Source organism: Pongo abelii, chromosome 20, assembly GCF_028885655.2.
Source record: "Pongo abelii isolate AG06213 chromosome 20, NHGRI_mPonAbe1-v2.0_pri, whole genome shotgun sequence".
NCBI classification, from domain to species: Eukaryota; Metazoa; Chordata; class Mammalia; order Primates; family Hominidae; genus Pongo; species Pongo abelii.
In genome coordinates, this window is record NC_072005.2 from 4,858,476 (window position 1) to 4,882,937 (window position 24,462).

Sequence of the window (24,462 nt, forward strand, 5' to 3'; positions counted from 1 at the left end):
GGTGTGGTCTTGGCTCACTGCAACCTCCCTCTCCTGGGTTCAAGCGATTCTCCTGCCTCAGCCTCCCCAATAGCTGGGATCACAGAGACATGCCACCACGCCCGGCTAATTTTTGTATTTTTAGTAGAGATGGGGTTTCACCTTGTTGGCCAGGCTGGTCTTGAACTCCTGACCTCAAGTGATCCACCCACCTTGGCCCCCAAAAGTGCTGGGATTACAGGTGTAAGCCGCCGTGTCCAGCTGTCACCCTCATTTTCTAGAGGCCGAAGAGGAGCATCAGAGATCAGCAGTGAGGCTGCCCCATGCACGCTTGATGGGGCTGGAGTTCAAGCCAGCTGTGTTTTTTTTTTTTTTTTTCCATGGTGCAGCTCAACTCCGGCCATCTCTAGCCGAGCAGCACACATAGTAGGTGACTGGTAGGCCCGACGAGTTTGGCGTAAAAGTGAGGCCGCTGGCTCCTCGGGGTAGGGAGGAGGAGGGCGGTGGAGCTTCTCTGCAGCAGTCATTGCAGAGGACACCATGTATATCTTGGTGGCATCCTCAGGTCAGCGAGTCGGGTGTCCATCGGCCCCACGTGGCTGGCATCCATGGCCGGAGCAATGATGGAGCGTACTCCCTAGTCCTGGCGGGGGGCTACGAGGATGATGTGGTGAGTGTGTGTGTGGGAGGGGTGGGGGAGGGTTGCTCTAGTTTTTTGGATGGTGATAAAATACATAGAACAAAACTTCCCATCCTAGCCGTTTTTAAATGCTCAGTTCCCAGTGGCGTGAAGTATATTCCCATTGCTATGCAGCCATTACCACCACCATCTCCAGAACTTTCTCATCTTCCCAAACTGAAACGTCGTCTCCACGAAGCACTCACTCCCCACCCCCTCCCAGTCCCTGGCACCGCCCAACCTGCTTCCTGCCTCTGTGACTGACGACTCTGGAGACCTGCTAGGAGGGGAATCACACGGCCTGTGTCCCTGTGTGCCTGGCTCCTCTCACTGAGCCCGATGTCCTTGCTTTGTCCATGTTGTCGCATGTGTCTGGATTCCCCTTTCGTTTACGGCCGAGTCCTATTCTGCTGTGTGGAGGGAGGGACCGTGCTGTGTTCATCTGTCTGCCTGTCCGTGGGCACTGAGGTTCCTTCCCCTTTCTACTGCTGTGTATAGATCTGCTATGAACACGGCTGTGCAAGTATCTCCAGCCCCTGTTTTCCATTCTTTTGGTTGTATATCCAGAAGTGGAATTCAAGGCTCCTGTGATAATTCCATGTTGAGTGTTTTTTTTTTTTTTCTTTTTTTTGGACACCGAGTCTCATTCTGGCTGGAGTGCAGTGTTGTGATCACAACTCACTACAGCCACTACCTTCTGGGCTCTAGTGATCCTCCCATGTCAGCCTCCCAAGAAGCTGTGACTACAGGCAGGCACTGCCACACCAAGCTAATTTTTGTATTTTTTTGTGGCGATGGGATTTCGCCATGTTGCCCAGGCTGATCTTGAACTCCTGGGCTTAAGCGATCCTCCCGCCCCAGCCTCCCAAAGTGCTGGGATTACAGGTGTGAGCCACCATGCCCAGCCCTCTGTTTAAGTTTCTTGAGGACGCACCACACTGTATAGTCGCTTCACCATTCTGTAGTCCCACCAACAGTTTACAAAGGGCTCCAATTTCCCCACATTCTCACCAACACTTGTTATTTTCTGTTGCTTTGAAAGTAGCCATCCTGGGGGGTTTGCTTTCAATGCAGTCTCTCTCTTTTTTTTTTTTTTTTTTGCCTCTGCAGAGGGTTCACCCAGCCTTCTTGTCTGTTTCAGGACCATGGGAATTTTTTCACATACACAGGTAGTGGTGGTCGAGATCTTTCCGGCAACAAGAGGACCGCGGAACAGTCTTGTGATCAGAAACTCACCAACACCAACAGGTTTGTGGAATCAGCCTTCTTGTTTCCTTGCTGACGCACATCTGCCGAGTCCTTGGTTCTGCTTTGGGCCTCATGTCCAGCAAGTAATAGTCTCATTAGGAGCATGGTAGAACATAGTGATGCCTGGCATTTGGTTCCTCCCTCTGTCTCCCAAAATGCTGGGATTACAGGTGTGAGCCACTGCGCCTGCACACTGGTTCCTCCCTTATGTGTGCCACATACTGTGAGCCATTCAGATGGATGAAAGCAAACTTCCCTATAAGGGGCCAGATAATAGGTATCTTTTTTTTTTTTTTTTTTTTTTTTTTTTTTGAGGCAGAGTCTTGCTCTGTTGCCCAGGCTGGAGTGCAGTGGTGCACTCTCTGCTCACTGCAACCTCTGCCTCCTGGGCTCAAGCGATTCTCATGCCTCAGCCTCCCAAGTAGCTGGGATTACAGGTGCTTGCCATCTCGCCTGGCTAATTTTTGTATTTTTAGTAGAGATGGGGGGTTTCGCCATGTTGGCCAGGCTGGTCTCGAACTCCTGACTTCAGGTGATCTGCCCTCCTCAGCCTCCCGATGTTGGTATTACAGGCATGAGCCACTGTGCCTGGCTGATAGTAGGTATCTTAATGCTGGGCCTGGTGGCTCACGCCTGTAATTCTCGCACTTCAGGAGGCCAAGGCTCGAGGATCGCTTGAGTTCAGGAGTTCAAGACCAGCTTGGGCAATGTAGTGAGACAACCCATCTACAAAAAGTAAAAATAAAAAAATTAGCTGGGTGTGTTAGCATGTGCCTATAGTCACAGCTAGTCAGGAGGCTGAGGCAGGAGGATCACTTGAGCCCAGGAGGTCGAGGCCGCAGTGGGCTGAGATTGCGCCACTGCACTCCAGCTTGAGCAACAGACTGAGATCTTGTCCAAAAAAAAACAAAAAACAAAAACAAAAAATCCTCCAAAATAGATTGCTTCAGCTATGCAGGTCACACAGTCTATTCAGAGAACCTCTTCAGCTCTTGTGTCGTAGCACAAAATCAGCCATAGACCATATGTAAGTGAGTGAGCATGGCTGTGTTCCAGTGAATTTTATTTGCAAAAGTATGTGATAGGCCAGAATTTGCTTGGCCCCTGATTACAGGATGGGGGTGGACTTTTTCAGCATGAAAACCATTATAAAGCCCAAAGGAAAAGACAGATTTGATTATCTAAACATTATAAATATATTACATAAATAAATCCTATAAATTAAAAGGCAGATGACTAGGAGGAGTTCTTGACATGACACGTGATGATTGTGTCTTTATCATATAAAGAGCTGTTGCAAATCAACAAGAAACTCATGGAAGAGCCGGGTACAGTGGCTCATGCCTGTAATCCCAGCACTTTGAGAGGCTGAGGTAGGTGGATCACCTGAGGTCAGGAGTTCAAGACTAGCCTGGCCAACGTGGTGAAACCCTGTCTCTACTAAAAATACAAAAATTAGCTGGGTGTGGTGGCAGGCACCTGTAATCCCAGCTACTTGGGAGGCTGAGGCAGAATCGCTTGAACCCAGGAGGCTGAGGTTGCAATGAGCCGAAATCACGCTATTGCACTCCAGCCTGGGTAACAGGAGTGAGACTCCATCTCAAGAAAGAAAGAAACTCGCAGAAGAAAGCCAAGAGGCCAGGCATGGTGGCTCATGCCTGTAATCCCAGCACTTTGGGAGGCTGAGGTGGGCGGATCACGATATCGGGAGATCCAGATCATCCTGGCTAACATGGTAAAACCCTATCTCCACTAAAAAAAAAAAAAAAAAAAAAAAAAAAAAAAAAAAAAAGCCTGGCGTGGTGGAGGGCGCCTATAGTCCCAGCTACTCGGGAGGCTGAGGCAGGAGAATGGCGTGAACCTGGGAGGTGGAGCTTGCAGTGAGCCGAGATCGCTCCACTGCAAATAATGCACAAAAGAAATGCAAATGGCCAGTGGCCGCAATAAATTGTTCAACTTTTGTAATCAAATACAAACTGAGGCTGTGGTGAGATACTATTTGTTTCCCCTATAAAGTTGGCCAAAAATTCTAAAATGTTGAGATAGGGAGTGAAATAGCATTCCACTGTTGGTAGAAATACAAATTGGAACCATCTTCTTTCTGGAAATCTCTTCTGCCTGTTTGTATGAAGAGCTTTATAAATGATCTATTCTTGACACACTAACTCCGCCTTTGAAAAATGTCTTTAGGAGATCTCTGGCTAGGTAAAAATGTAAGATGTAATGTTTTTCATACCATTATCTAAAACAATTGGCGCATAGACACACATACACACTCTCACAAAATCAGTAACCAAGTATCTAAAAAAGACATGGGCTATGTATGGGTGGTGTGTCACATGCCTGTAGTTCCCGCACTTTGGGAGGCCGAGGTAGGAGGATTGCTTGAGGCTAGGAGTTTGAGACCTACTTCTGCAACATAAAATTATGAAAAATTAAAATTACAAAAAATTTCAAAAAAGTTAGCTGGTTATGGTCGTGTGGGCCTATAGTCCTAGCTTGAGAGCCGGAGGTGGGAGGATGGCTTGAGCCCAGGAGGCTGCAGTGAGTAAGGCATGATCATGCCATTGCATTCCAGCCTGGGTGACAGAGTGAGACACCCTTTCTCTTTTTGTTTGTTTTGTTCTTTTTAACTGTGTGTGTGTGTGTGTGTGCGCGCGCTTTGTTTTGTTTTTTTGAGGCAGGGTCTCCCTCTCTTATCCAGGGTGGAGTGCAGCAGTGTGATCATAGCTCATTGCAGCCTCTAACTCCTTGGGCTCCATTGATCCTCCCACCTCAGCCTCCAGAGTAGCTGGGACTACAGGTGCATGCCACCACGCCTGGCTAAATTTTTTTTGTGTGTGTGGAGATGGGGTTTTGCCACATTGGCCAGGCTGGTCTTGAACTCCTGGGCTCAGGCAATCCTCCTGCCTTGGCCTCCCAGAGTACTGGGATTAGAGGCGTGAGCCACAGCACCCAGCAACCCTGTCTCAAATAAATAGTAGGCTGGGTGTGGCCTATTTTATAAATTATACATATATAACTTTTTGAAATATTAAATTTTTTTTTTTTTTTTTGGAGACAGAACCTCGCTTTGTCACCCAGGCTGGAGTGCGGTGGCATAATCTCGGCTCACTGCAACCTCTGCCTCCTAGGCTCAAGCGATTCGCCTGCCTCAGCCTCCTGAGTAGCTGGAATTACAGGCACGCGCCACCACGCCCAGCTAACTTTTGCATTTTTAGTAGAGACGGGGTTTCACCATGTTGGCCAGGCTGGTCTTGAACTCCTGACCTCAGGTGATCTGCCTACTTCAGCCTCCCAAAGTGCTGGGATTACAGGCCTGAGCCACCACTCCCAGCTCCTGTGTTTCTTCTTTTTGGGGGGCACACCCTCACCTATAATGCGTGGGGTCCTGACTCTCCCTGCAGGGCGCTGGCTCTCAACTGCTTTGCTCCCATCAATGACCAAGAAGGGGCCGAGGCCAAGGACTGGCGGTCGGGGAAGCCGGTCAGGGTGGTGCGCAATGTCAAGGGTGGCAAGAATAGCAAGTACGCTCCCGCTGAGGGCAACCGCTACGATGGCATCTACAAGGTGAGTGCCCCTTGAGGAGGCCGGGGGCTCTGTCCCCGCCGGGGCTGCCTCTGATGGAGCTGACGCTGATGCCTGCTCCCTGCAGGTGGTGAAATACTGGCCCGAGAAGGGGAAGTCCGGGTTTCTCGTGTGGCGCTACCTCCTGCGAAGGGACGATGACGAGCCTGGCCCTTGGACGAAGGAGGGGAAGGACCGGATCAAGAAGCTGGGGCTGACCATGCAGGTGTGTCTGGGATGGGGGATGGCACTTTGGGAGGCCAAGGCGGATGGGATCACTTAAGGTCAGGAGTTCAAGACCAGCCTGGCCAACATGGTGAAACCTCATCTCTACTAAAAATACAAAAATTAGCTGGGCATGGTGGCGGGTGCCTGTAATCCCAGCTACTGAGCTGGCTGAGGCAGGAGAATTGCTTGAACCCAGAAGGTGGAGGTTACAGTGAGCTGAGATTACGCCACTGCACTGCAGCCTGGGTGACGGAGTGAGAGTCCCTCTCAAAACAGGAGCACTGCTGGGCTCCATGATGGCTCTGGCACTTCCTGCCTGGGCACCACGTGCCCTGCTTGGAGGCTGTCATCCTTCACTTCCCGCCTGGGCACCACGTGTCCTGCTTGGAGGCTGTCATCCTTCACTTCCCGCCTGGGCACCACGTGTCCTGCTTGGAGGCTGTCATCCTTCACTTCCCGCCTGGGCACCACGTGTCCTGCTTGGAGGCTGTCATCCTTCACTTCCCGCCTGGGCACCACGTGTCCTGCTTGGAGGCTGTCATCCTTGAAGGTCATCGCGGGTCACAGAATGGACCCGGCCTAGGCTTGGGGTGCTCATGTTCTGGACCGTGCTGAACACTGCAGGAGGCCTCCCGTCTTGGGCCCATGCTTCCCTTGTTTCTCTCTGATCCAGAATAATTTCCAGGGCCCCAGCTGATGGCACCCCGCTAGCTGTCCCATATAAATCCTCCAGCCAGGGGGTGATGGGAACGGTGCAGATGACATTTGCGTCTCCGCCTGCCGCATCTCAGAGTTGAAAACCAGACTTGCTTGTCTTCGTTCTCTTGGTAAAGGGATCGCTGCCGACCAGTCAGGCATCTGGTGTCTTCTGTTTTCACTTCTCGGCTCATCAAAAAAAAAAAAAAAAAAAAAAGGCAGAAACAAACCAACCAAATTGGTGGAATCCAGAGAGATCTGGATGGAAAAATGGGAAGATGAATATCCCCGAGCCATCTCTCACCTCCCTGTGGCCATGGGACCTGCCAAGAGCTTAATCAGCGAGCGGCGCAGCATTTCGGCACCAGTTAGGGTGTGGTCTGTTCATTGCGGGGAGAAGCTTTACAGCAGATGAATCGTGGGACTATTTAAGGAATCTTAATTGCTGTCGAGAGCCTGATGTCCTCTACCCAAGGGGGTCGCTCAGGTTGTCTTTTGAACGGATTTGTACAGTGGGGAATTTCAGAAGCTGAGGAACTAGAGAGAAAAATAGTAATGGGAGAGACAGCCTCAGCTTCTGTTAGGAGTAGGATTTTTTTTGTTTGTTTGTTTTGAGATGGAGTCTTGTTCTGTCACCCAGGCTGGAGTGCGGTGGTCGGATCTCGGCTCTCTGCAACCTCTGCCTCCCAGGTTCAAGCCATTCTCCTGCCTCAGCCTCCTGAGTAGCTGGGATTACAGGTGCCCACCACCACGCCTGGCTAATTTTTGTACTTTTAGTAGAGACGGGGTTTCACCATGTTGGTCAGGCTGGTCTTGAACTCCTGACCTCAGGTGATCCTGCCTGTGCCTCCCAAAGTGCTGGGATTACAGATGTAAGCCACCGCTCCCAGCCTTTTTTTTTTGGAGACAGAGTCTCACTCTGTCACCCAGGCTGGAGTGCAGGCATGATCTCAGCTCATTGCAACCTCCACCTCCCAGGCTCAAGTGATTCTCTCGCCTCAGCCTCCTGCATAGGTGGGATCACAGGTGCGCACCATCATGCCCAGCTAATTTTTGTATTTCTAGTAGAGACAGGGTTTCGCCATGTTGGTCAGGCTGGTGACCTCAGGTGATCCACCTGCTTCCACCTCCCAAAGTGCTGGGATTACAGGTGTGAGCCGCTGACCCTGGCCAGGATTTAATTTTTTTTTTAATGACTCTCATCTCCCTTGCAACATAAAGAATGTGAAAGGAGCTCAAAGATTTCCCAAGACACTGGAGAGTCAGACGTGACTATAGGTACCTTCTAAATGGAGTGATGATGCCCTGTGAGGACAGAGAGGACCCGAGTCCTCAGAATCATCAGAGTTTGGCCAGCTAAGGCCCTGGGGTCAGGTGTTCGTAAGTGAAGTTTCTGGGGAAACAGTCATGCTCATTCACTTAAGTAGCCTGCCCTCAGCGCTTGTGGTCCAGACCCATAAGGCTTGAAAACATTCACCCTAGGGGCCCTGGAGGCAAAAGTTTGCCTGCCCTCATGTAAATCGTAAAGACGACGAGATCTTATTGTCGGGATGTGATGCTGAACATGTCACCCGCGTTCGCTCACATTAAATGTGCTTACCCCGACCCTGCCAGGTGGAGCTTGGCCGATTATCTCCTCTTAGTCTCCTCTTGTTCGTAGTGAAGCTTTGCGATTAGACAGGATTAGCCATTGGTTGAGGCTCCACAGTTAACAAAGAGCTGAATTCACAGGCGTCCCCGCCTTACCAGGGGGACACTTCGAAGGTCCTCAGCACATGCCTGAAACCAGAGATAGTACCAAACTGTCAATATATAATGTTTTTTTTCTATACGTGTGGACTGGTGATTAAGTTTAATCTACAAATTAGGCACAGTATGAGATTCACAACCTCTGTTTCGCATCTTTGGCTTCTCTTTAGCATTTCCAAATTGCCAGCATCCCTACTCTTGCACTTTGGGGCCATTATTTTTATTTTTGAGACCAGGTCTCGCTCTGTCGTCCAGGCTGGAGTGTAGTGGTGTGATCATAGCTCACTACAGCCTCAAACTCCTGGGCTCAAGCGATTCTCCTGCCTCAGGCTCCTGAGTAGCTGGGACTACAGATGCATGCCACCAGGCTGGGCTAATTTTTTAAAATTTTTTGTAGAGAGGGGATCTTGCTATGTTGCCCAGACTGGTCTCAAACTCCTGGGCTCATGCGATTCCCCTGCTTTGGCTTCCCAAAGTGCTGGGCTTATTTAATAAAAATTATAGTGTTTAATATTAATATTTTATATTTAGCCTGTAATCCCAGCACTTTGGATGACTGAGGCAGGTGGATCACTTGAGGTCAGGAGTTCAAGACCAGCCTGGCCAACATGGTGAAGCCCCATCTCTACTAAAAATACAAAAATTAGCTCGGTGTGGTGGTGGGCACCTGTAACCCCAGCTACTCGGGAGGCTGAGGCAGGAGAATCGAGACGCTGGACAAAGGGAAGGTTCACATGCCTGCGGGACGATGCAATGTTTCATCATGCGCCTCAGAACAGTGTGCAGTTTACAACTTAGGAATTGTTTCTGGAATATTTCATGTAACATTTTCAGTTGACTTTGGGTCACTGAAACCTCAGCAAAACTAGATAAGGGAGGACTACCCTGTGCTCTTCAGGGGGATCGGGGGTCAGGTGCGTCTGGAAACCCAGACCTGGCAAGGAAGCTGGAAAAGCGGGCTCTGCGTAGCGTGTGGGCCCCGAGCCTGACTCATACGGCTGTCCCTCCCCCTCCTGAAGTATCCAGAAGGCTACCTGGAAGCCCTGGCCAACCGAGAGCGAGAGAAGGAGAACAGCAAGAGGGAGGAGGAGGAGCAGCAGGAGGGGGGCTTTGCGTCCCCCAGGACGGGCAAGGGCAAGTGGAAGCGGAAGTCGGCAGGTGAGCATCTCGTGGGTGTGGGGTGAGCGTGTCGTGGGTGTGGGAGCAGGTGGGCGTCTCGCGGGTGTGGGGTTGAGGTCGTGTGGACGTGGGAGCAGGTGGGCGTCTCTCCGGAAGCTCCGGTCACACGCCCCTCCCTCGGCCACGCGCCCCTCCCTCGGCCACGCGCCCCTCCCTCGGCCACGCGCCCCTCCCTCACGCGCCCCACCCTCTTCCAGGAGGTGGCCCAAGCAGGGCCGGGTCCCCACGTCGGACATCCAAGAAAACCAAGGTGGAGCCCTATAGTCTTACGGCCCAGCAGAGCAGCCTCATCAGAGAGGACAAGAGTAATGCCAAGCTGTGGAATGAGGTCCTGGCATCACTCAAGGACCGGCCGGCGAGCGGCAGCCCGGTAGGCATGCACGACTCACTCGTTGGCCCTGATTTGCATTGATTGCGGTAAAATGTATGGGGTTTATTTACCGTTTTTACCATTTTCAAGCGCACAGCTCAGTGGCACTGAGTACATTCTTGTGGTTGTGCAACCGTCACCACCATCACCACTTCAGAACTTTCTCCTCTCCCCAAACTGAAACCCTGACCCCGAAACTGTCACTCCCACCCGCTCCCCAACCCCGGCACCTGCTCCCCAGCCCCAGCACACCCTGCCATCCTACCTTCTGTCTCTGTCTACCGGGGCTGTTGCAAAGTGACCCCAAGCCTAGGAGTGCAAAGCAACTCACATCTCTCAGCTCTGGGGCTGGGAGCCCGACATGGGCCTTGCTGGGCTAAAGTCAGGGCACGGACAGGGCTGGGCCCTCCTGCGGGCTCTAGGGGAGAACCAGATTTCTGCCTTTCCCAACGTCTAGAGGTGCTGCATCCCTGGGCTCGGGGCCCCTTCCTCCCCCTTTACAGCCACAGCGCATCTTCTTCCAGTCTCTGAGTCTCACCCTCCCGCCCTCTCTCGGGAGGACCTCGGGGTGACATCAGGCCCCCTGCTTCACCCAGGATGCTCTCCCAGCTCCAGGTCCTTCTCTCAGTCCCGCCTGCCATTTCTCCTCTGCTGTGGATGCTGACGTAGTTGCAGGTCTCAGGATTCAGCTGTGGCTGAGGCCATCTCAGTGGTCCCTCTCCTCCTGTTTCCTTCAGGTCACATTCTTCCCAGGGCTTTCTCCCCAGCCCCCACCCCACGCTGGGGCAGCCCCTTGCCCCCAGACCTTCACTTGTGTCTCTTTGGTCCCCGCACTTAGCTCCAAGCAGGAGGAGGTGTCTTTCGAGTCATCCGCGGCTGGGCTCTTGGTGACCCATGTACTCAGTATGCTTTGTGTCAGTGGAGACCATGCCTCAGGAGAACCTTTTTTTTTGTGTGACAGTGTCTTGCCCTGTCACCCAGGCTGGAGTGCAGTGGCACAGACACAGGTCACTGCCTCCTTAAACTCCCAACTCCTAGGCCACGCCTATTTTAAAAATTTATTTCATTTATTTTTATTATTTTTTTTTGAGATAGAGTTTTGCTCTCGTTGCCCGGGCTGGAGTGTGCAATGGCATGATCTTGGATCACTGCAACCTCCGCCTCCCAGGTTCAAGTGAGTCTCCTGTCTCAGCCTCCCAAGTACCTGGGATTACAGGCACCCAACACCACGCCTGGCTAATCTTGTATTTTTAGTAGGGACGGGATTTCACCGTGTGGTCAGGCTGGTCTCGAACTCCTGACCTTAGGTGATCTGCTCACCTCAGCCTCCCAAAGTACTGGGATTACAGGCGTGAGCCACCATGCCCGGCCTATTTTTTTCATTTTTGTAGAGATGGGGTCTCACCGTGTTGCCGGGCTGGTCTTGAACACCTGGCTCAAGTGATCCTCTTGGCCTTCCAAAGTTCTGGGATGACAGGCGTGAGCTGTGGCGCCCATCCAGGAGCCTCTCCTAAAGCCTTGTCTTGACTCGGTGCGGGGCGTGCTTGGTGGTGCCAGCTGGTCGTATCTGGGTCCTGCCCAGCATCATTGAGGCCGGTGCCCTTGTACTGGCTCTGCCCCATCCTCCCCACCTTGCCACTTGGGGTGCTGGGGACTTCAGGTGAGGCTCATGCCTCTTGGGCCTCTGTTTTTCTCAGAACGGGGAGGATCATGGCCCCCGCCTCCTGGAGTGAAGGCTGGGGACAGAATTAGAGGACCCAGGTACATGCTCAGCAGGAAGCCGCTGATCTCTGGGAGCCCTGGTCCCGGTGTCTTTGCCGGCCTCACACCCGCTTCCCTCTAGTTCCAGTTGTTCCTGAGTAAAGTGGAGGAGACATTCCAGTGTATCTGCTGTCAGGAGCTGGTGTTCCGGCCCATCACGACTGTGTGCCAGCACAACGTGTGCAAGGTGAGTGGAGATGGCCGTGGGAGCCAGGGTGGAAGGTTCCGGAAGGATGACCTGACCTCCCGTTGCCACATGCCTGCCACTACAGACAGAGGCTTGTTGGCTTTGCTCCGCTCACTCTGCAGCTTTTCTCGGGGCCTTGTTGACTGCTTTCTGGGCAGCCTGTATTACGACGGAGGCCTGTAACATTCTCCCCCAGTCCTGTATGGCCAAGGAATCAGGGTGGGAGAGGATGGGCCACGGTCTCGGCCTAAGGTCTGGAGAGGAGGTGCACATCCCCTAGGGGTCAGGAAAGAAGGCTTCTTGGAGGAGGTGGTGTTACCAGGCAGCATCCGTGGTACCTGGGACAGCAGGTGAAGAAGCCTGCGTGGGAAGCCAGCAGCTGGGGCCTGCAGTGGCTCTGGGCACTGGGGTGGTGGCCTGGCATAGGCTTTTAAACTCAGGACAAGTGGTCAGTTGTAGGAGGGAAACAAGATCCCAGCTGATGGTTTTTTTTTTTTTTTTTTTTTTTTTTCCTGAGATGGAGTCTTGCTCCGTCGCCTAGGCTGGAGTGCAGTGGCGCGGTCTCCACTCACTGCAAGCTCCGCCTCCTGGGTTCACACCATTTTCCTGCCTCAGCCTCCCGGGTAGCTGGGACTACAGGCGCCCACCACCGTGCCCGGCTAATTTTTTGTATTTTTAGTAGAGATGGGGTTTCACCGTGTTAGCCAAGATGGTCTCGATCTTCTGACCTTGTCATCTACCCGCCTCGGCCTCCCAAAGTGCTGGGATTACAGGCGTGAGCCACCGCGCCCGCCCCCCAGCTGATGGTTTTCAAAGAGATTGGTTTGGGGCCAGGACAGGGTCTCTTCTCCGCTGTGCTGTGGGCCTTGGGGCCGGATCATTGTCTGGGGTGGGGCCGTCCTGGGCACTGCAGGGTGCTGAGCAGCATCCCTGGCCCCCACCCACTCCATGCCAGGAGCTCCCTGCCTAGTGGAGACAACCACAGACATCCCCAGACACCTTCCAGTGTCCCGTGGGGGCAGAACTGCCCAGGTGGGCAGTGTAGGTCTGGGTGATGGTTTCTCTGCTGCGACCTCTGGCCAGAGCTGGCAGTCCCAGCGGACAGGTGTGGAAGGGACTGACCCTGCCACCCCGCGGATCTCCCCAGGCCTCTGAGTTGCTGGCGGTTTTCCTTCCAACTGCAGTCCCGCAGTCCTCTCAGCCGTGGGCCACACCTCTGGGTCTCGGACCCCGTGTTTGTTTTCATGCCAGGAGGCAGCTCAGGGAAGGTCAGGAGATGGGATGTTCCTAGTCACGCCCATGGCATCTCTGCGTCCTTGGGCCCCACCTGCCTCGCCCTGTGGCCTGAGTCCCTTCAGCTGTGTGGGCCTCCCTGAGTGCCCTGAGTGAGGTGGCAGAAGGGGTGAGAGGCTATGGTGTCTTTGGGGCTGGTGGTCTGGGTCTGGCCATCTGTCACCTCTCAGGTGTGGAGGCACTAATCCCTCCAAGCCTCAGTTGGCCGCAGTGAGAAGGGGCCTGGTAACACTGTCCTGGCAGCCAGGTTGTTGTGAAGGTCCTGGCTTAGCCCCTGGCAGGAAGGAGGTGCTCAGGAGGTGGGCACAGGCAGAGGGCTTGCTGTGGGGGGCTATTGGAAGAAGGAGGCCTGGGAGCCCCGTGGCAGTAGGAAGGACTGTGGGGACATTGGAAACCACCTGTCCTGTGCATCGGTGTGAAGGCGCAGAAGTGCTGAGGATGTGAAGGAAGGGGCTAACCAGCATCACTGTGTCCCCACAATCTGTCCTTGCTGCTCTGTTCCAACTTGGGAAGCTCAGCATCGGAGGGGTTCTGGGAAACAGGCTGTGACCTTCCACCTTGATCTTTTTAAATTAAAAACTTGAGGCCGGCCATGGTGGTTCACACCTGTAATCCCAGCACTTGGGGAGGCTGAGGTGGGAGGATCACTTGAGGTCAGGAGTTTGAGACCAGCCTGGCCAACATGGTGAAACCCCATCTCTACTAAAAATAAAACAAAATTAGCCGGGTGTGGTGACAGGTGCTACTCGGGAGGCTGACTTGGGAGAATCGCTTGAACCTGGGAGGTGGAGGTTGCGGTGAGCCAAGATCGCGCCATTGTACTCCAGCCTGGGCATCAGAGCAAGATTCTGTCTCAAAAAAAAAAAATTGAAAAAACATTCAGAATCAGCGTCTCACTCTGTCGCCCAGGCTGGAGTGCAGTGGTGCCATCATAGCTCATCGCAGCCTTGAACTCCTTGGGGGGCTAAAGGGATCCTCCTGCCTTAGCCTCCTGAATAGCTGGGGCTACAGGCATACACCACCATGGCCAACATGATGAAACCCTGTCTCTAATAAACATACAAAAATTAGCCAGATGTGCTGGTGGGCGCCTGTAATCCCAGCTACTCAGGAGGCTGAGACACAAGAATCCCTTGAACCCGGGAGGTAGAGGTTGCAGTGAGCCAAGATCACGCCACCGCACTCCAGCCTGGGCAACAGCGCGAGACTCTATCTTAAAAAAAACAAACAACAAAAACAAACAAAAGCCACAGGCTGCCTGGGGCAGGTGACTGTGCTGTGGTCACCAGGCCTCTCCCCCATGTGGCCACCACCCTCGCCCAGCTGTGTGACGACATGCTGCAGACATGTGCCCCCTGCATAGGCATCTGTGCACCTGTGTGCGGCATCTCACTCCTCCCTGGTGTGCAGCCAGCCCGGTGGCATCTTCCCTGTTTGTCTGCTTGGGAAGTGGAGACTCCAGGCCTCTCAGCTCTGTCTTCTCCTGGCTTTCTTCTGCAGGCACGACTTGGTTGGTTGAGCTTGAAGTTAGGAATCTGAATCCACCAGACATGGTTCCTTCCTCCTTTTCCCCTTTCTTCTCATTGACGTGTATGTTTATTTTTTATTTTTTTTGAGACAAGGTCTTGCTTTGTCGCTCAGGCTGGAGTGCAATGGCGTGATCGTGGTTCACTGCAGCCTCAGCCTCAGCCTCCCTGGGCTCAGGTGATCCGCCCACTTCAGCCTCCGGAGTAGCCACGCCCGGCTTTTTTGTTTTTGTTTTTTCTTTGAGACATGGAGTCTTGCCCTGTCACCCAGGCTGGAGTGCAATGGCATGATCTCAGCTCACTGCAACCTCCGCCTCCCAAGTTCAAGCCATTCTCTTGCCTTAGCCTCCCAAGTAGCTGGGATTACAGGCATGCGCCTGGCTAATTTTTGTATTTTTAGTAGAGACAGGGTTTCACCATGTTGGCCAGGCTGGTCTTGAATTCCTGACCTCAAGTGATCTGCCCCCCTCGGCCTCCCAGAGTGCTGGGATTACAGGCATGAGCCACAATGCTTGGCCTGATGTGTGTGTGTTTATTAAGCACCTACTGTATACACTGTGCTTTGTGTTGAGAGAGAACACAGCCTCAAAGCTCAGGGAGCATCTGCCCTGTTGTAGATAAGATAAGCACATTAATATATAAGACTGCTCCACAGGTGGAAGGAGAGGTGCCGTCTTGAAGGCAGATGGGGCGAGGGGATGGGACTGCCTCTGATACTCTAGGGAGGTGTCAGGGAAGGCCCCATAGGGGAGGTGACTTGAGCTGAGCTGTGAGTGATGAGAGCCGGGGGACCGGGCTGTTAAGCTGCATGACCTGCAGGGACAGAAGCCTGGAGGCCAGGTGAGCTTGGAATCTTTGAGGGCCCCCAGGGAGGTCAGGGTGGTGATTGGCAGCAGGTGGAAAGTGAGACTGAAGGTCAGAGGGGCCTCTGGACCTGGCGAGACTGTCCCCGCAGTCCTGGGAGAGGTGGCCAGGAGCAAACCTGATGATGTGGATGGCACTTCTCACGCGCTTGCTGTGTCTTACAGGACTGCCTGGACAGATCCTTTCGGGCACAGGTGTTCAGCTGCCCCGCCTGCCGCTACGACCTGGGCCGGAGCTACGCCATGCAGGTGAACCAGCCTCTGCAGACCGTCCTCAACCAGCTCTTCCCCGGCTACGGCAATGGCCGGTGATCTCCAAGCACTTCTCGACAGGCGTTTTGCTGAAAACGTGTCGGAGGGCTCGTTCATCGGCCCTGATTTTGTTCTTAGTGGGCTTAACTTAAACAGGTAGTGTTTCCTCCATTCCCTAAAAAGGTTTGTCTTCCTTTTTTTTTTTTATTTTTATTTTTATTTTTCAAATCTATACATTTTCAGGAATTTATGTATTCTGGCTAAAAGTTGGACTTCTCAGTATTGTGTTTAGTTCTTTGAAAACATAAAAGCCTGCAATTTCTCGACAAAACAACATAAGATTTTTTAAAGATGGAATCAGAAACTACGTGGTGTGGAGGCTGTTGATGTTTCTGGTGTCAAGTTCTCAGAAGTTGCTGCCACCGACTCTTTAAGAAGGCGACGGGATCAGTCCTTCTTTCGGGTTCTGGCCCCCAAGGTCAGAGCAAGCATCTTCCTGACAGCATTTTGTCATCTAAAGTCCAGCGACGTGGTTCCCCGTGGTGGCCCGTGGCAGCCTGTGGTGTGGCGTGGCTCAGCTGTCTGTTGAAGTTGTTGCAAAGAAAAGAGGAAACATCTCGGGCCTAGTTCAAACCTTTGCCTCAAAGCCATCCCCCACCAGACTGCTTAGTGTCCGAGATCTGCGTGAAAAGTCCTCTGCCCACGAGAGCAGGGAGTTGGGGCCATGTAGAAATGGCCTCAAGGGGACTCTGCTCCACGTGGGGCCAGGCGTGTGGCTGACGCTGTCCGACGAAGGCGGCCACGGATGGACGCCAGCACACGAAGTCACGTGCAAGTGCCTTTGGTTCGTTCCTTCTTTCTAAAGACGACAGTCTTTGTTGTTAGCACTGAATTATTGAAAATGTCAACCAGATTCTAGAAACTGCGGTCATCCAGTTCTTCCTGACACCGGACGGGTGCTTGGGAACAGTTTGAGCCTTATAGATCATTTAAATTCAATTTTTTTAACTCGGCAAGTGAGAACTTACAAGAGGGTTTTTTTTATTTTTTTTTTCTCTTAATGAACACATTTTCTAAATGAATTTTTTTTGTAGTTACTGTATATGTACCAAGAAAGATATAACGTTAGGGTTTGGTTGTTTTTGTTTTTGTATTTTTTTTTTTGAAAGGGTTTGTTAATTTTTCTAATTTTACCAAAGTTTGCAGCCTATACCTCAATAAAACAGGGATATTTTAAATCACATACCTGCAGACAAACTGGAGCAATGTTATTTTTAAAGGGTTTTTTTTTTCACCTCCTTATTCTTAGATTATTAATGTATTAGGGAAGAATGAGACAATTTTGTGTAGGCTTTTTCTAAAGTCCAGTACTTTGTCCAGATTTTAGATTCTCAGAATAAATGTTTTTCACAGATAGACTTGATTGTGTCTTCCTATTTGCAAACTGCCTTTGGAGCTTTCTGTCTACTTTTGTGCACTATTTTATAAAAATCCCAGGAGAAACATGAGGCAGGTGGCTTCAACCCCACTTTACAGATGAGAAAACTGAGACCCAGGAGATGACGGTGATGGGCTGAGGTCCTAACCGCAGCCTAGGAGGTGCTGGGCTGTTAACTTTGCAGCATCAAGTGCAGGGGTCAGCAAACCACAGCCAATGCGGCCCAAGTCAGAACACTGCCTGTCTTTGTAAATAAAGTTTTATTGACACCACCACACCCATTTCTTTATGTATATAGTGGCGTTTACGCTACCATCAGCAGAACTGAGTAGGTACAGCAGAAACCATCTGGACCACAAAGCTGAAAAATACTCACTGCCTGGCCAGCAAAACTTGCTGGTCCCTTCTCTTGGGAGGATGACTTAAGTGTAGGAGTTTGAGACCAGCCTGTAGACCCCAACTCTACAAATAAATAAAAATATTAGCCAGGTGTGGTGGTATGTTTCTGTAGTCCCAGCTACTCAGGAGGTTGAAGCAGGAGGCTGATTGCTTGAACCCCAGAGCTAGAGGCTGCAGTGAACTTTGATTGCACCACTGTACTCCAGCCTGGGCAACAGAATGAGATGCTGTCTTTAAAAACGTTAAAAAAAAAAAAAAAATCGGGACGGTAAAGGGGCTGCATCTTGCAGATTGATTAATTCACATCAACCTATTACTGGTGCCTTTTATTGATGGTTAAGTAACCATATGGGCAGATTTGTTTTGTTTTTGAGACAATCTTACCCTGTTGTCCAGGCTGGAGTGCAATGGTGTGATCACAGCTCATTGCAGCCTCCAACTCCTGGGCTCAAGTGATCCTCCCATCTCAGCCTCCCGAGTAGCTGGTACCACAGGCATGCAGCACCATGATTGGCAAATTTAATTTTTTTTTGTTTGTTTTTTGTTTTTTTTGGAGAGGCAGAATCTCATTATGTTGCCCAGGCTGGTCTCCAACTCCTGTGATTAGGTGATCCTCCCATCTCAGCCTCCCAAAGTGCTGGAATTACAGACGTGAGCCACCATGTGTAGCCTGGAGTTTCTTTTTGAGGTGGTAAAAATGTTCTAAAATTGATGGTTACACATGTCTGTGGATATATTAAAATCCACAGAATTGTGCACTTTATTTTTTATTTTCATGTTTTCCTTTTTTTTTTTTTGAGACGGAGTCTTGCTCTGTTGCCCAGGCTGGAGTGCAGTGACGCGATCTTGGCTCACTGCAAGCTCCGCCTCCTGGGTTCACGCCATTCTCCTGCCTCAGCCTCCCAAGTAGCTGGGACTACAGGTGCCCGCCACCACACCCGGCTAAATTTTTTGTATTTTTAGTAGAGACGGGGTTTCACCGTGTTAGCCAGGATGGTCTCAATCTCCTGACCTCATGATCCGCCCGCCTCGGCCTCCCAAAGTGCTGGGATTACAGGCGTGAGCCACCGCGCCCAGCCAGAATTGTGCACTTTAAATGAGTGAATTGTATGGTATGTGGATTATACCAGAAATATGTCAAGTGTGAACGTGAAAATAAGAAAGATTCCCAGTTCTTGAAGGAAACTCCATAAATGTCCCCAGTGGGCCCTTCCTAGAAAACACTAAAGTGGGTTCATTGTTGAGATTGCTGCCTTCTTTTTGATTTTTCTCTCACTTTAAAGAACGTCATGTTTAAAAAATGAGCAAAACCCAGAAAAGTATTTGTGGAACTGTTTAGCCACCAACTCTAATCTTGGGCATATTTCTTTCCTGGTTCACTTTAAAAAATTTCTTTGGCCGGGTGCGATGGCTCACACCTGTAATCGCAGCACCTTAGGCGGCCGAGGTGGGTGGATCACCTGAGGTCAGGAGTTTTGAGACCAGCCTTTCTAACATGGTGAAACCCCATCTCTACTAAAAATACAAAAATAAGCTGGGCATAGTGGTACGCACCTGTAATCCTAGCTACTTGGGAGGCTGAGACAGGAGAATCGCTTGAACCCAGGAGGTGGAGTTTGCAGTGAGCCGAGATCACACCACTGCACTCCAGCCTGGGCAACAGAGCGAGACTCTGTCTCAAAATAAAAAAAGTCTTTGATTCAAGATCTCACTTTGTCACCCAGGCTGGAGCACAGTGGTGGTGTCGTCATAGCTCGCTGCAGCCTCAAACTCCCATGTGCAAGCAATCCTCCTGCCTCAGCCTCCTGAGTAGCTGGGACTACTACAGGTGCAAACCACCATGCCTGGCTACTTTTTAAAATATATATACATATATATATTTTAGTAGAGAGAAGTCTCACTTTGTTGCCCAGGCTGGCCTGGAACTCCTGGTCTCAAGCCATCTTCCTGTCTGGGTCTCCCAAAGTGCTGGGATTACAGGTGTGAACTACGATGCCTACCCTAAAAACCTTTAACAGCTCTATTGAGATAACAGTTCAGGTAATATAAAGGTCATCCTTTTAAACCGTACAGTTCAGTGGTTTTATTTTACTGTGGTGTTTTTGACAGTCTCGCTCTGTTGCCCAGGCTGGAGTGCAGTGGCAAGATCTCTGCTTACTGCAGCCTCCCCCTCCTGGGTTCAAGTGATTCTTCTGCCTTGTCCTCCCAAGTAGCTGGGATTACAGGCATGCACCACCATGCCCGCCTAATTTTCATATTTTTAGTAGAGACAGAGGGTTTCACCATGTTGGTCAGGCTGGTCTCGAACTCCCGACCTCAGGTGATCCACTCGCCTCGGCCTCCCAAAGTGTTGGGATTACTGGTGTGCGCCACCATGCCCGGCCAGCTTAGTGGTTTTAGTGTAGTCAATACAGTTACGCAGCCATCACCACCATCTAATTACAGAACGTTAACATCCACACAAAAAGAAACCTCACACCCTTCTGCAGTCTTGCCCCGTGTCCCTCCCCCAGCCCCTGCAAGCCACCAATCCTCTTTCTGTCCTTATGGATTTGCCTGTTCTGGACATTTCATATAAATGGAATTATACTGTATTCTTGTGTGTCTGGCTTCTGTCATTAAGGATGGAATTTTCGAGGTTCATCTGCATTGTAGCCTGTGTCTGAGCTTTATTCCTTTTCATGGCTGAGTAATATTCCACTGTACAGATGGGCCACCTTTCTATAATCCCCGTTTGACTTGTTTTAAGACGTAGTCTTGCTCTGTTGCCCAGGCTGGAGTGCAGTGGCATAATCTCGGCTCACTGCAACCTCCACCTCCTGGGTTCAAGCAATTCTCCTGCCTCAGCCTCCCGAGTAGTTGGGATTACAGGTGTGCACCACCATGCCTGGATAATTTTTTTGTATTTTTGGTAGAGACGGGGTTTCGCCATGTTGGCCAGGCTGGTCTCGAACTCCTGACCTCAAGTGATCTGCCTTCCTTGGTCTCCCAAAGTGCTGGGATTACAGGCGTGAGCCACTGCGCCTGGCCTGTATTGTTTTGTATTTTTAAGAGACAAAGTCTCACTTTGTCACCCACGCTGGAGTACAGCGGCATGATCATAGGTCACTGCAGCCTCGACCTTTTGTGCTCAAGGAATCCTCCTGCCTCTGCCTCCCAAAGTGCTGAGATTACAATCAGGAGCCATGAAGCTCAGTTCCCATCTGCTTTTTTTTTTTTGAGATAGTCTCCATAGCCCAGGCTGGAATGCAGTGGTATAATCTCAGCTCACTGCAGCTTCCTCCTCCTGGATTCAAACGATTCTCGGGCTTCCCCCTCTCGAGTAGATGGGACTACAGGCATGCACTACCACACCTGGCCGATTTTTGTACTTTTTGTAGAGATGGGGTTTTGCCATGTTGGCCAGGCTGGTCTCGAACTCCCAGGCTCAAGTGATCCTCCTGCCTCAGCCTCCCAAAGTGCTGGGATTACAGCCACTGCGCCCGGCCTCCCATTTCAATTTGTTAATGCAGCAGACCAACCCATAAGAGGGAGGGGCATCCATTGAAGCATTGAACATTTTGTGCTCCACACCTTGCCTGTCTAGAAAGATTGATGGAGACCAGTCAGAAATTGAGCATTTGGCCTGCTAATTGGGGATTCCTTGACGTCTGAAAGCCAAGCCAAGCCTCCTGGTCTTGTTTAGGGGGAGGTCCCCAAGCATTCCCTGCCCCAGTCCTTTGTGAGATTTGCATCTGACTGCAAAGGATGGAAGAAAACCAGGGCAATTAGGTGAGTGTTCCCTAAATTAATCTGTCAATTAAAATATTCTAAAGAGCATTTCCTTCCTTTTTGGAGGATGAGGACTTCTACTTACCTGACAGCAATTCTAGTGTTTTTAACATTTTAATATGAAGAGTTCCCAAAACTTGGAAAGAATCGGACTTGGAAAGAATCGGTTGGTGAACCCTAAAGAGACTTACCATCTAGATTCTACGATTGTTCATGTTAAGTTTTTCTCATAATAGATGGCATTAAAACTTAGTCTAAGCAAAATAAAGTGGAGAACCCATTTGGGTTCCTTGGTTAAAAACATTTGTATTGTCTGTGAAATCTAAACACCCCCACTGTCTTAGAGAATATACCTGGAAGTAGAAAAAGCCCTATGTATGTGGTATGTTGGGTGGGGACTCTTTCCCTTCATGATTGCACTTTTTTTTTTGAGACGGTCTCATTCTGTTGCCCAGGAGTGCAGTGGTGTGAACATGGCTCACTGCAGCCTCGACCTCCTGGGCTTAAGTGATCCTCCCTCAGCCCCCAAAGTAGCTGGGACCACAGGCATGTGCCCCCACTATCAACTCAGTTTTTATTTTTAGTAGAGATCTCGCTCTGTTGCCCAGGCTGGCCTGAAACTCCTGGGATCAAGTGATCCTCCCACTTTGGCCTCCCAAAGGGCTGGGATTACAGGTGTGAGCCACTACCCCCAGCCTGTTTTTAAATTTTATTTTTACTTTTTATTTTGAGATGGGGTTTGACTCTGTCACCCAGGCTGCAGTGCAGTGGTGTAATCAACGGCTCACTGCAGCCTCCACTTCCCTGGGCTCGGGTGATCCTTTCGCCTCAGCCCCCGACTAGCTGGGATTATAGGCGCGTGTCACCACACCCAGCTTTTGTAATTTTTTTTGGTAGAGACGGAGTCTTGCTATATTGCCCAGCCTGTTCTCAAACTCCTGGGCTCAAGTGATCTGCCCGCCTCAGGCTCCCAAAGTGCTGCGATTCCAGGCATGACCTAAAATTAAATCTTAACTCCGTGTGGAATATATGAATGTGGTCCCGTAAGAATTTAAAACACCCAGGGCTGCTTAAATTCTCCGTTGACTTCTCTTTTTTCCGGCGTGCAACTTTCCTTCTCTCCCCAAGGATTAAGTTAGTTTCTTCAGTTTAGGAGTACCTTTTTCTGTGCATTGACAAGCTTGTGTGCTCTTAAAAACCTCATGATACCGGTTTCTGTGTGTGTTTCCATATTTATTTTATTGAGTACAGGATTCTGGACCACTGTCCCTAGCTCAGCGGTTGGGAGATATTTCATGATTGCATACAGATCGGCCTTCTCTTTTTTCTTTTTCTTTTCTTTCCTTTTTTGAGACAGAGTCTTACCCTGTTGCCCAGGCTGAAGTGCAGTGATCTCAGCTCACTGCAATCTCTGCCTCAGCCTCTGGAGTAGCTGGGATTACAGGCATGCGCCACCATGCCTGGCTAATTTTGTATTTGTTAATAGAGACAGGCTTTTGCCATGTTGGCCAGGCTGGTCTCGAACTCTGGACCTCAGGTGTTCCACCCGACTCGGCCTCCCAAAGTGCTGGGATTACAGGTGTGAGCCACCGCGCCGAGCCACAGCACGGGGCCTGGCCTCCTTTTCAATTGCTACATAGTAAGTACTCCAGAGTACTGATTGCTATTAAGTTACTTCTCTAATCCCCCACTGATGGATATTTACTGCAAAACACTGGAAACAGTTGCAGACAGCCCTGCCGCCGGCATTCTTGAACTGTGTAAGCTCCAGACCTTTTCTCTGGGTACATCACCTCCAGGAAGAAGTGCTGGCTGGGTTATAGGGTGGATGCACTTAGAATGTTATTAGAAAATGTCAAGTTGCCCAATTTACACTCCTGCCAGTCCAAATGGGGGCATGCCCACACCTCTGCGTGGTCCAGTACTCAATGAATGCTCATTTTGTGAAGTCACAGGGTCAAATCTTTCTCCGTGCCTCATCCCACTTAATCCTTGCAACATTCTCAAGAGGCGGGTAGACGGGGTGTGGCCACTACCGTCATATCCATTGCACAGTTGGAAACAGACTCAGCGAGGTTACTTTGCTGGAGGCCAACCGCAGTGAGGCATGGGGCCTGGCTTAGCTTTGAACCCAGGTCAGAAAGCACCAAAGCTCATTCTCTCCCATACATTTGAGGGAACTCGGGGAGAGGGACCCTAACTATTCGGAAGGCCTTGCCCCTTGGCAAAGGTTTGTTGATTGTGATGGAACAGACCTGCGGGGGCGGGGTGGAGGCTCTTGCTGCTTTACCCTATGTTCTCGGTTCTCCTCCTTTGCAAAACGGATCGCTACGTCTCCTTGCTTGGCACTTTGCAAATTGGGGAACGCTACGCCCACATTCCGGCCACGGGTTTCGAACCTCCAGCCTGCACGTTCCCGGCCAGTGCTGATGCTGTGCTGGGTCTCACGTACTCAGCCGCCGCCTGATAACCAGGGCGGGGCCCGGAGCGTGCGGGCAGTGATTGGCACCCGCCCCAGCCTGTCCGCGCCTCGGGCTGGCCCCTCAAGCCAATACTGGCTCCTCTCTGTGCGGTCGTCGGGCGGGCCCTGAGGCTCCCTTGTCAATCCGAGGCCCAGCTGCCGTTGGGTTGGTCGCGGCCGCCTTGGCTGGCGTGCTCCCCCTCCAATGAGAATGGAGCCGGTCAGCGGGCACGTGGGTGGGTGCCGGCGTGTCCCCGCCGGTCTGCCAATGAAGAGGCGAGGCCGGCCTTTGTCCCCGCCCAATCGCGGCGCGCGGTGGGCGGGCCGTGCGGTGTTGATGGGCCCGGCGGAGGGGAGGGGCGGAGCTGTCAGCTCCGGCCAATGGGCGCTCGGGCGTGGATCCGGCAGCCAATGGCAGTCGGGGCGGAGCTGGCGCGCGGCCTTATATGCCCCCCCACGAGCGCTCGCGGAGGGCTCGGTCGCCAGCAACCGAGTGGGGCCCGGCCCGAGCGGGGCCTGGGGGTGCGACGCCGAGGGCGGGGGAGCGCGCGCCGCTGCTCCCGGACCGGGCCGCGCAAGCCGCCTCAGGTGAGCCCACGGGGAGGCCGCCCGGCCGTGTCCGAGCGCGGACCCCGCCGCCATGGCCGCCCCCGCGTCGCGGCTTGGGGCTGCGGGCGCGCCCGGGACTCGAGGCCCAGGCCTCGGGCGCGGCCTGCTCGGGCCGGGCCTCGCGCTTTGTCCGGGCCGGCGGGGCGGTTGGGGGCGTTAACCGCTCGGCCCGGGGGCGCCCGCTGGTTTTCGGGTGGGGGCGGCGGG

General features: G+C 51.8%; 2 protein-coding genes and 1 long non-coding RNA gene across 14 annotated transcripts in view; 2 read left to right on the forward strand and 1 right to left on the reverse strand.

Moving 5' to 3' along the window:
* The window catches only part of UHRF1 (ubiquitin like with PHD and ring finger domains 1), a 50,953-nt gene extending 33,958 nt beyond the window's left edge, over nucleotides 1-16,995 (forward strand). For all 3 annotated transcript variants that reach the window (XM_024237711.3, XM_024237712.3, XM_024237713.3), the window contains exons 10-17: nucleotides 545-649; nucleotides 1,800-1,906; nucleotides 5,314-5,476; nucleotides 5,562-5,699; nucleotides 9,166-9,304; nucleotides 9,523-9,695; nucleotides 11,539-11,643; nucleotides 15,491-16,995. In XM_024237711.3, the coding sequence (XP_024093479.3) occupies nucleotides 545-649; nucleotides 1,800-1,906; nucleotides 5,314-5,476; nucleotides 5,562-5,699; nucleotides 9,166-9,304; nucleotides 9,523-9,695; nucleotides 11,539-11,643; nucleotides 15,491-15,637 (1,077 nt within the window). In that variant the 3' untranslated portion in view covers nucleotides 15,638-16,995. The remainder of the gene's footprint in view (nucleotides 1-544; nucleotides 650-1,799; nucleotides 1,907-5,313; nucleotides 5,477-5,561; nucleotides 5,700-9,165; nucleotides 9,305-9,522; nucleotides 9,696-11,538; nucleotides 11,644-15,490) is intronic.
* The window catches only part of LOC134760679 (uncharacterized), a 36,007-nt gene that overhangs the window by 7,986 nt on the left and 3,559 nt on the right, over nucleotides 1-24,462 (reverse strand). Inside the window, exon 2 of the long non-coding RNA XR_010138549.1 lies at nucleotides 7,998-8,176. This is a non-coding gene — a long non-coding RNA (uncharacterized LOC134760679). The remainder of the gene's footprint in view (nucleotides 1-7,997; nucleotides 8,177-24,462) is intronic.
* KDM4B (lysine demethylase 4B) overlaps nucleotides 24,104-24,462 on the forward strand; it is a 183,955-nt gene continuing 183,596 nt past the window's right edge. For all 10 annotated transcript variants that reach the window (XR_010138546.1, XR_010138548.1, XR_010138547.1 and 7 more), the window contains exon 1: nucleotides 24,104-24,234. The gene's annotated coding sequence lies outside the window, so the exon portion shown is untranslated. The remainder of the gene's footprint in view (nucleotides 24,235-24,462) is intronic.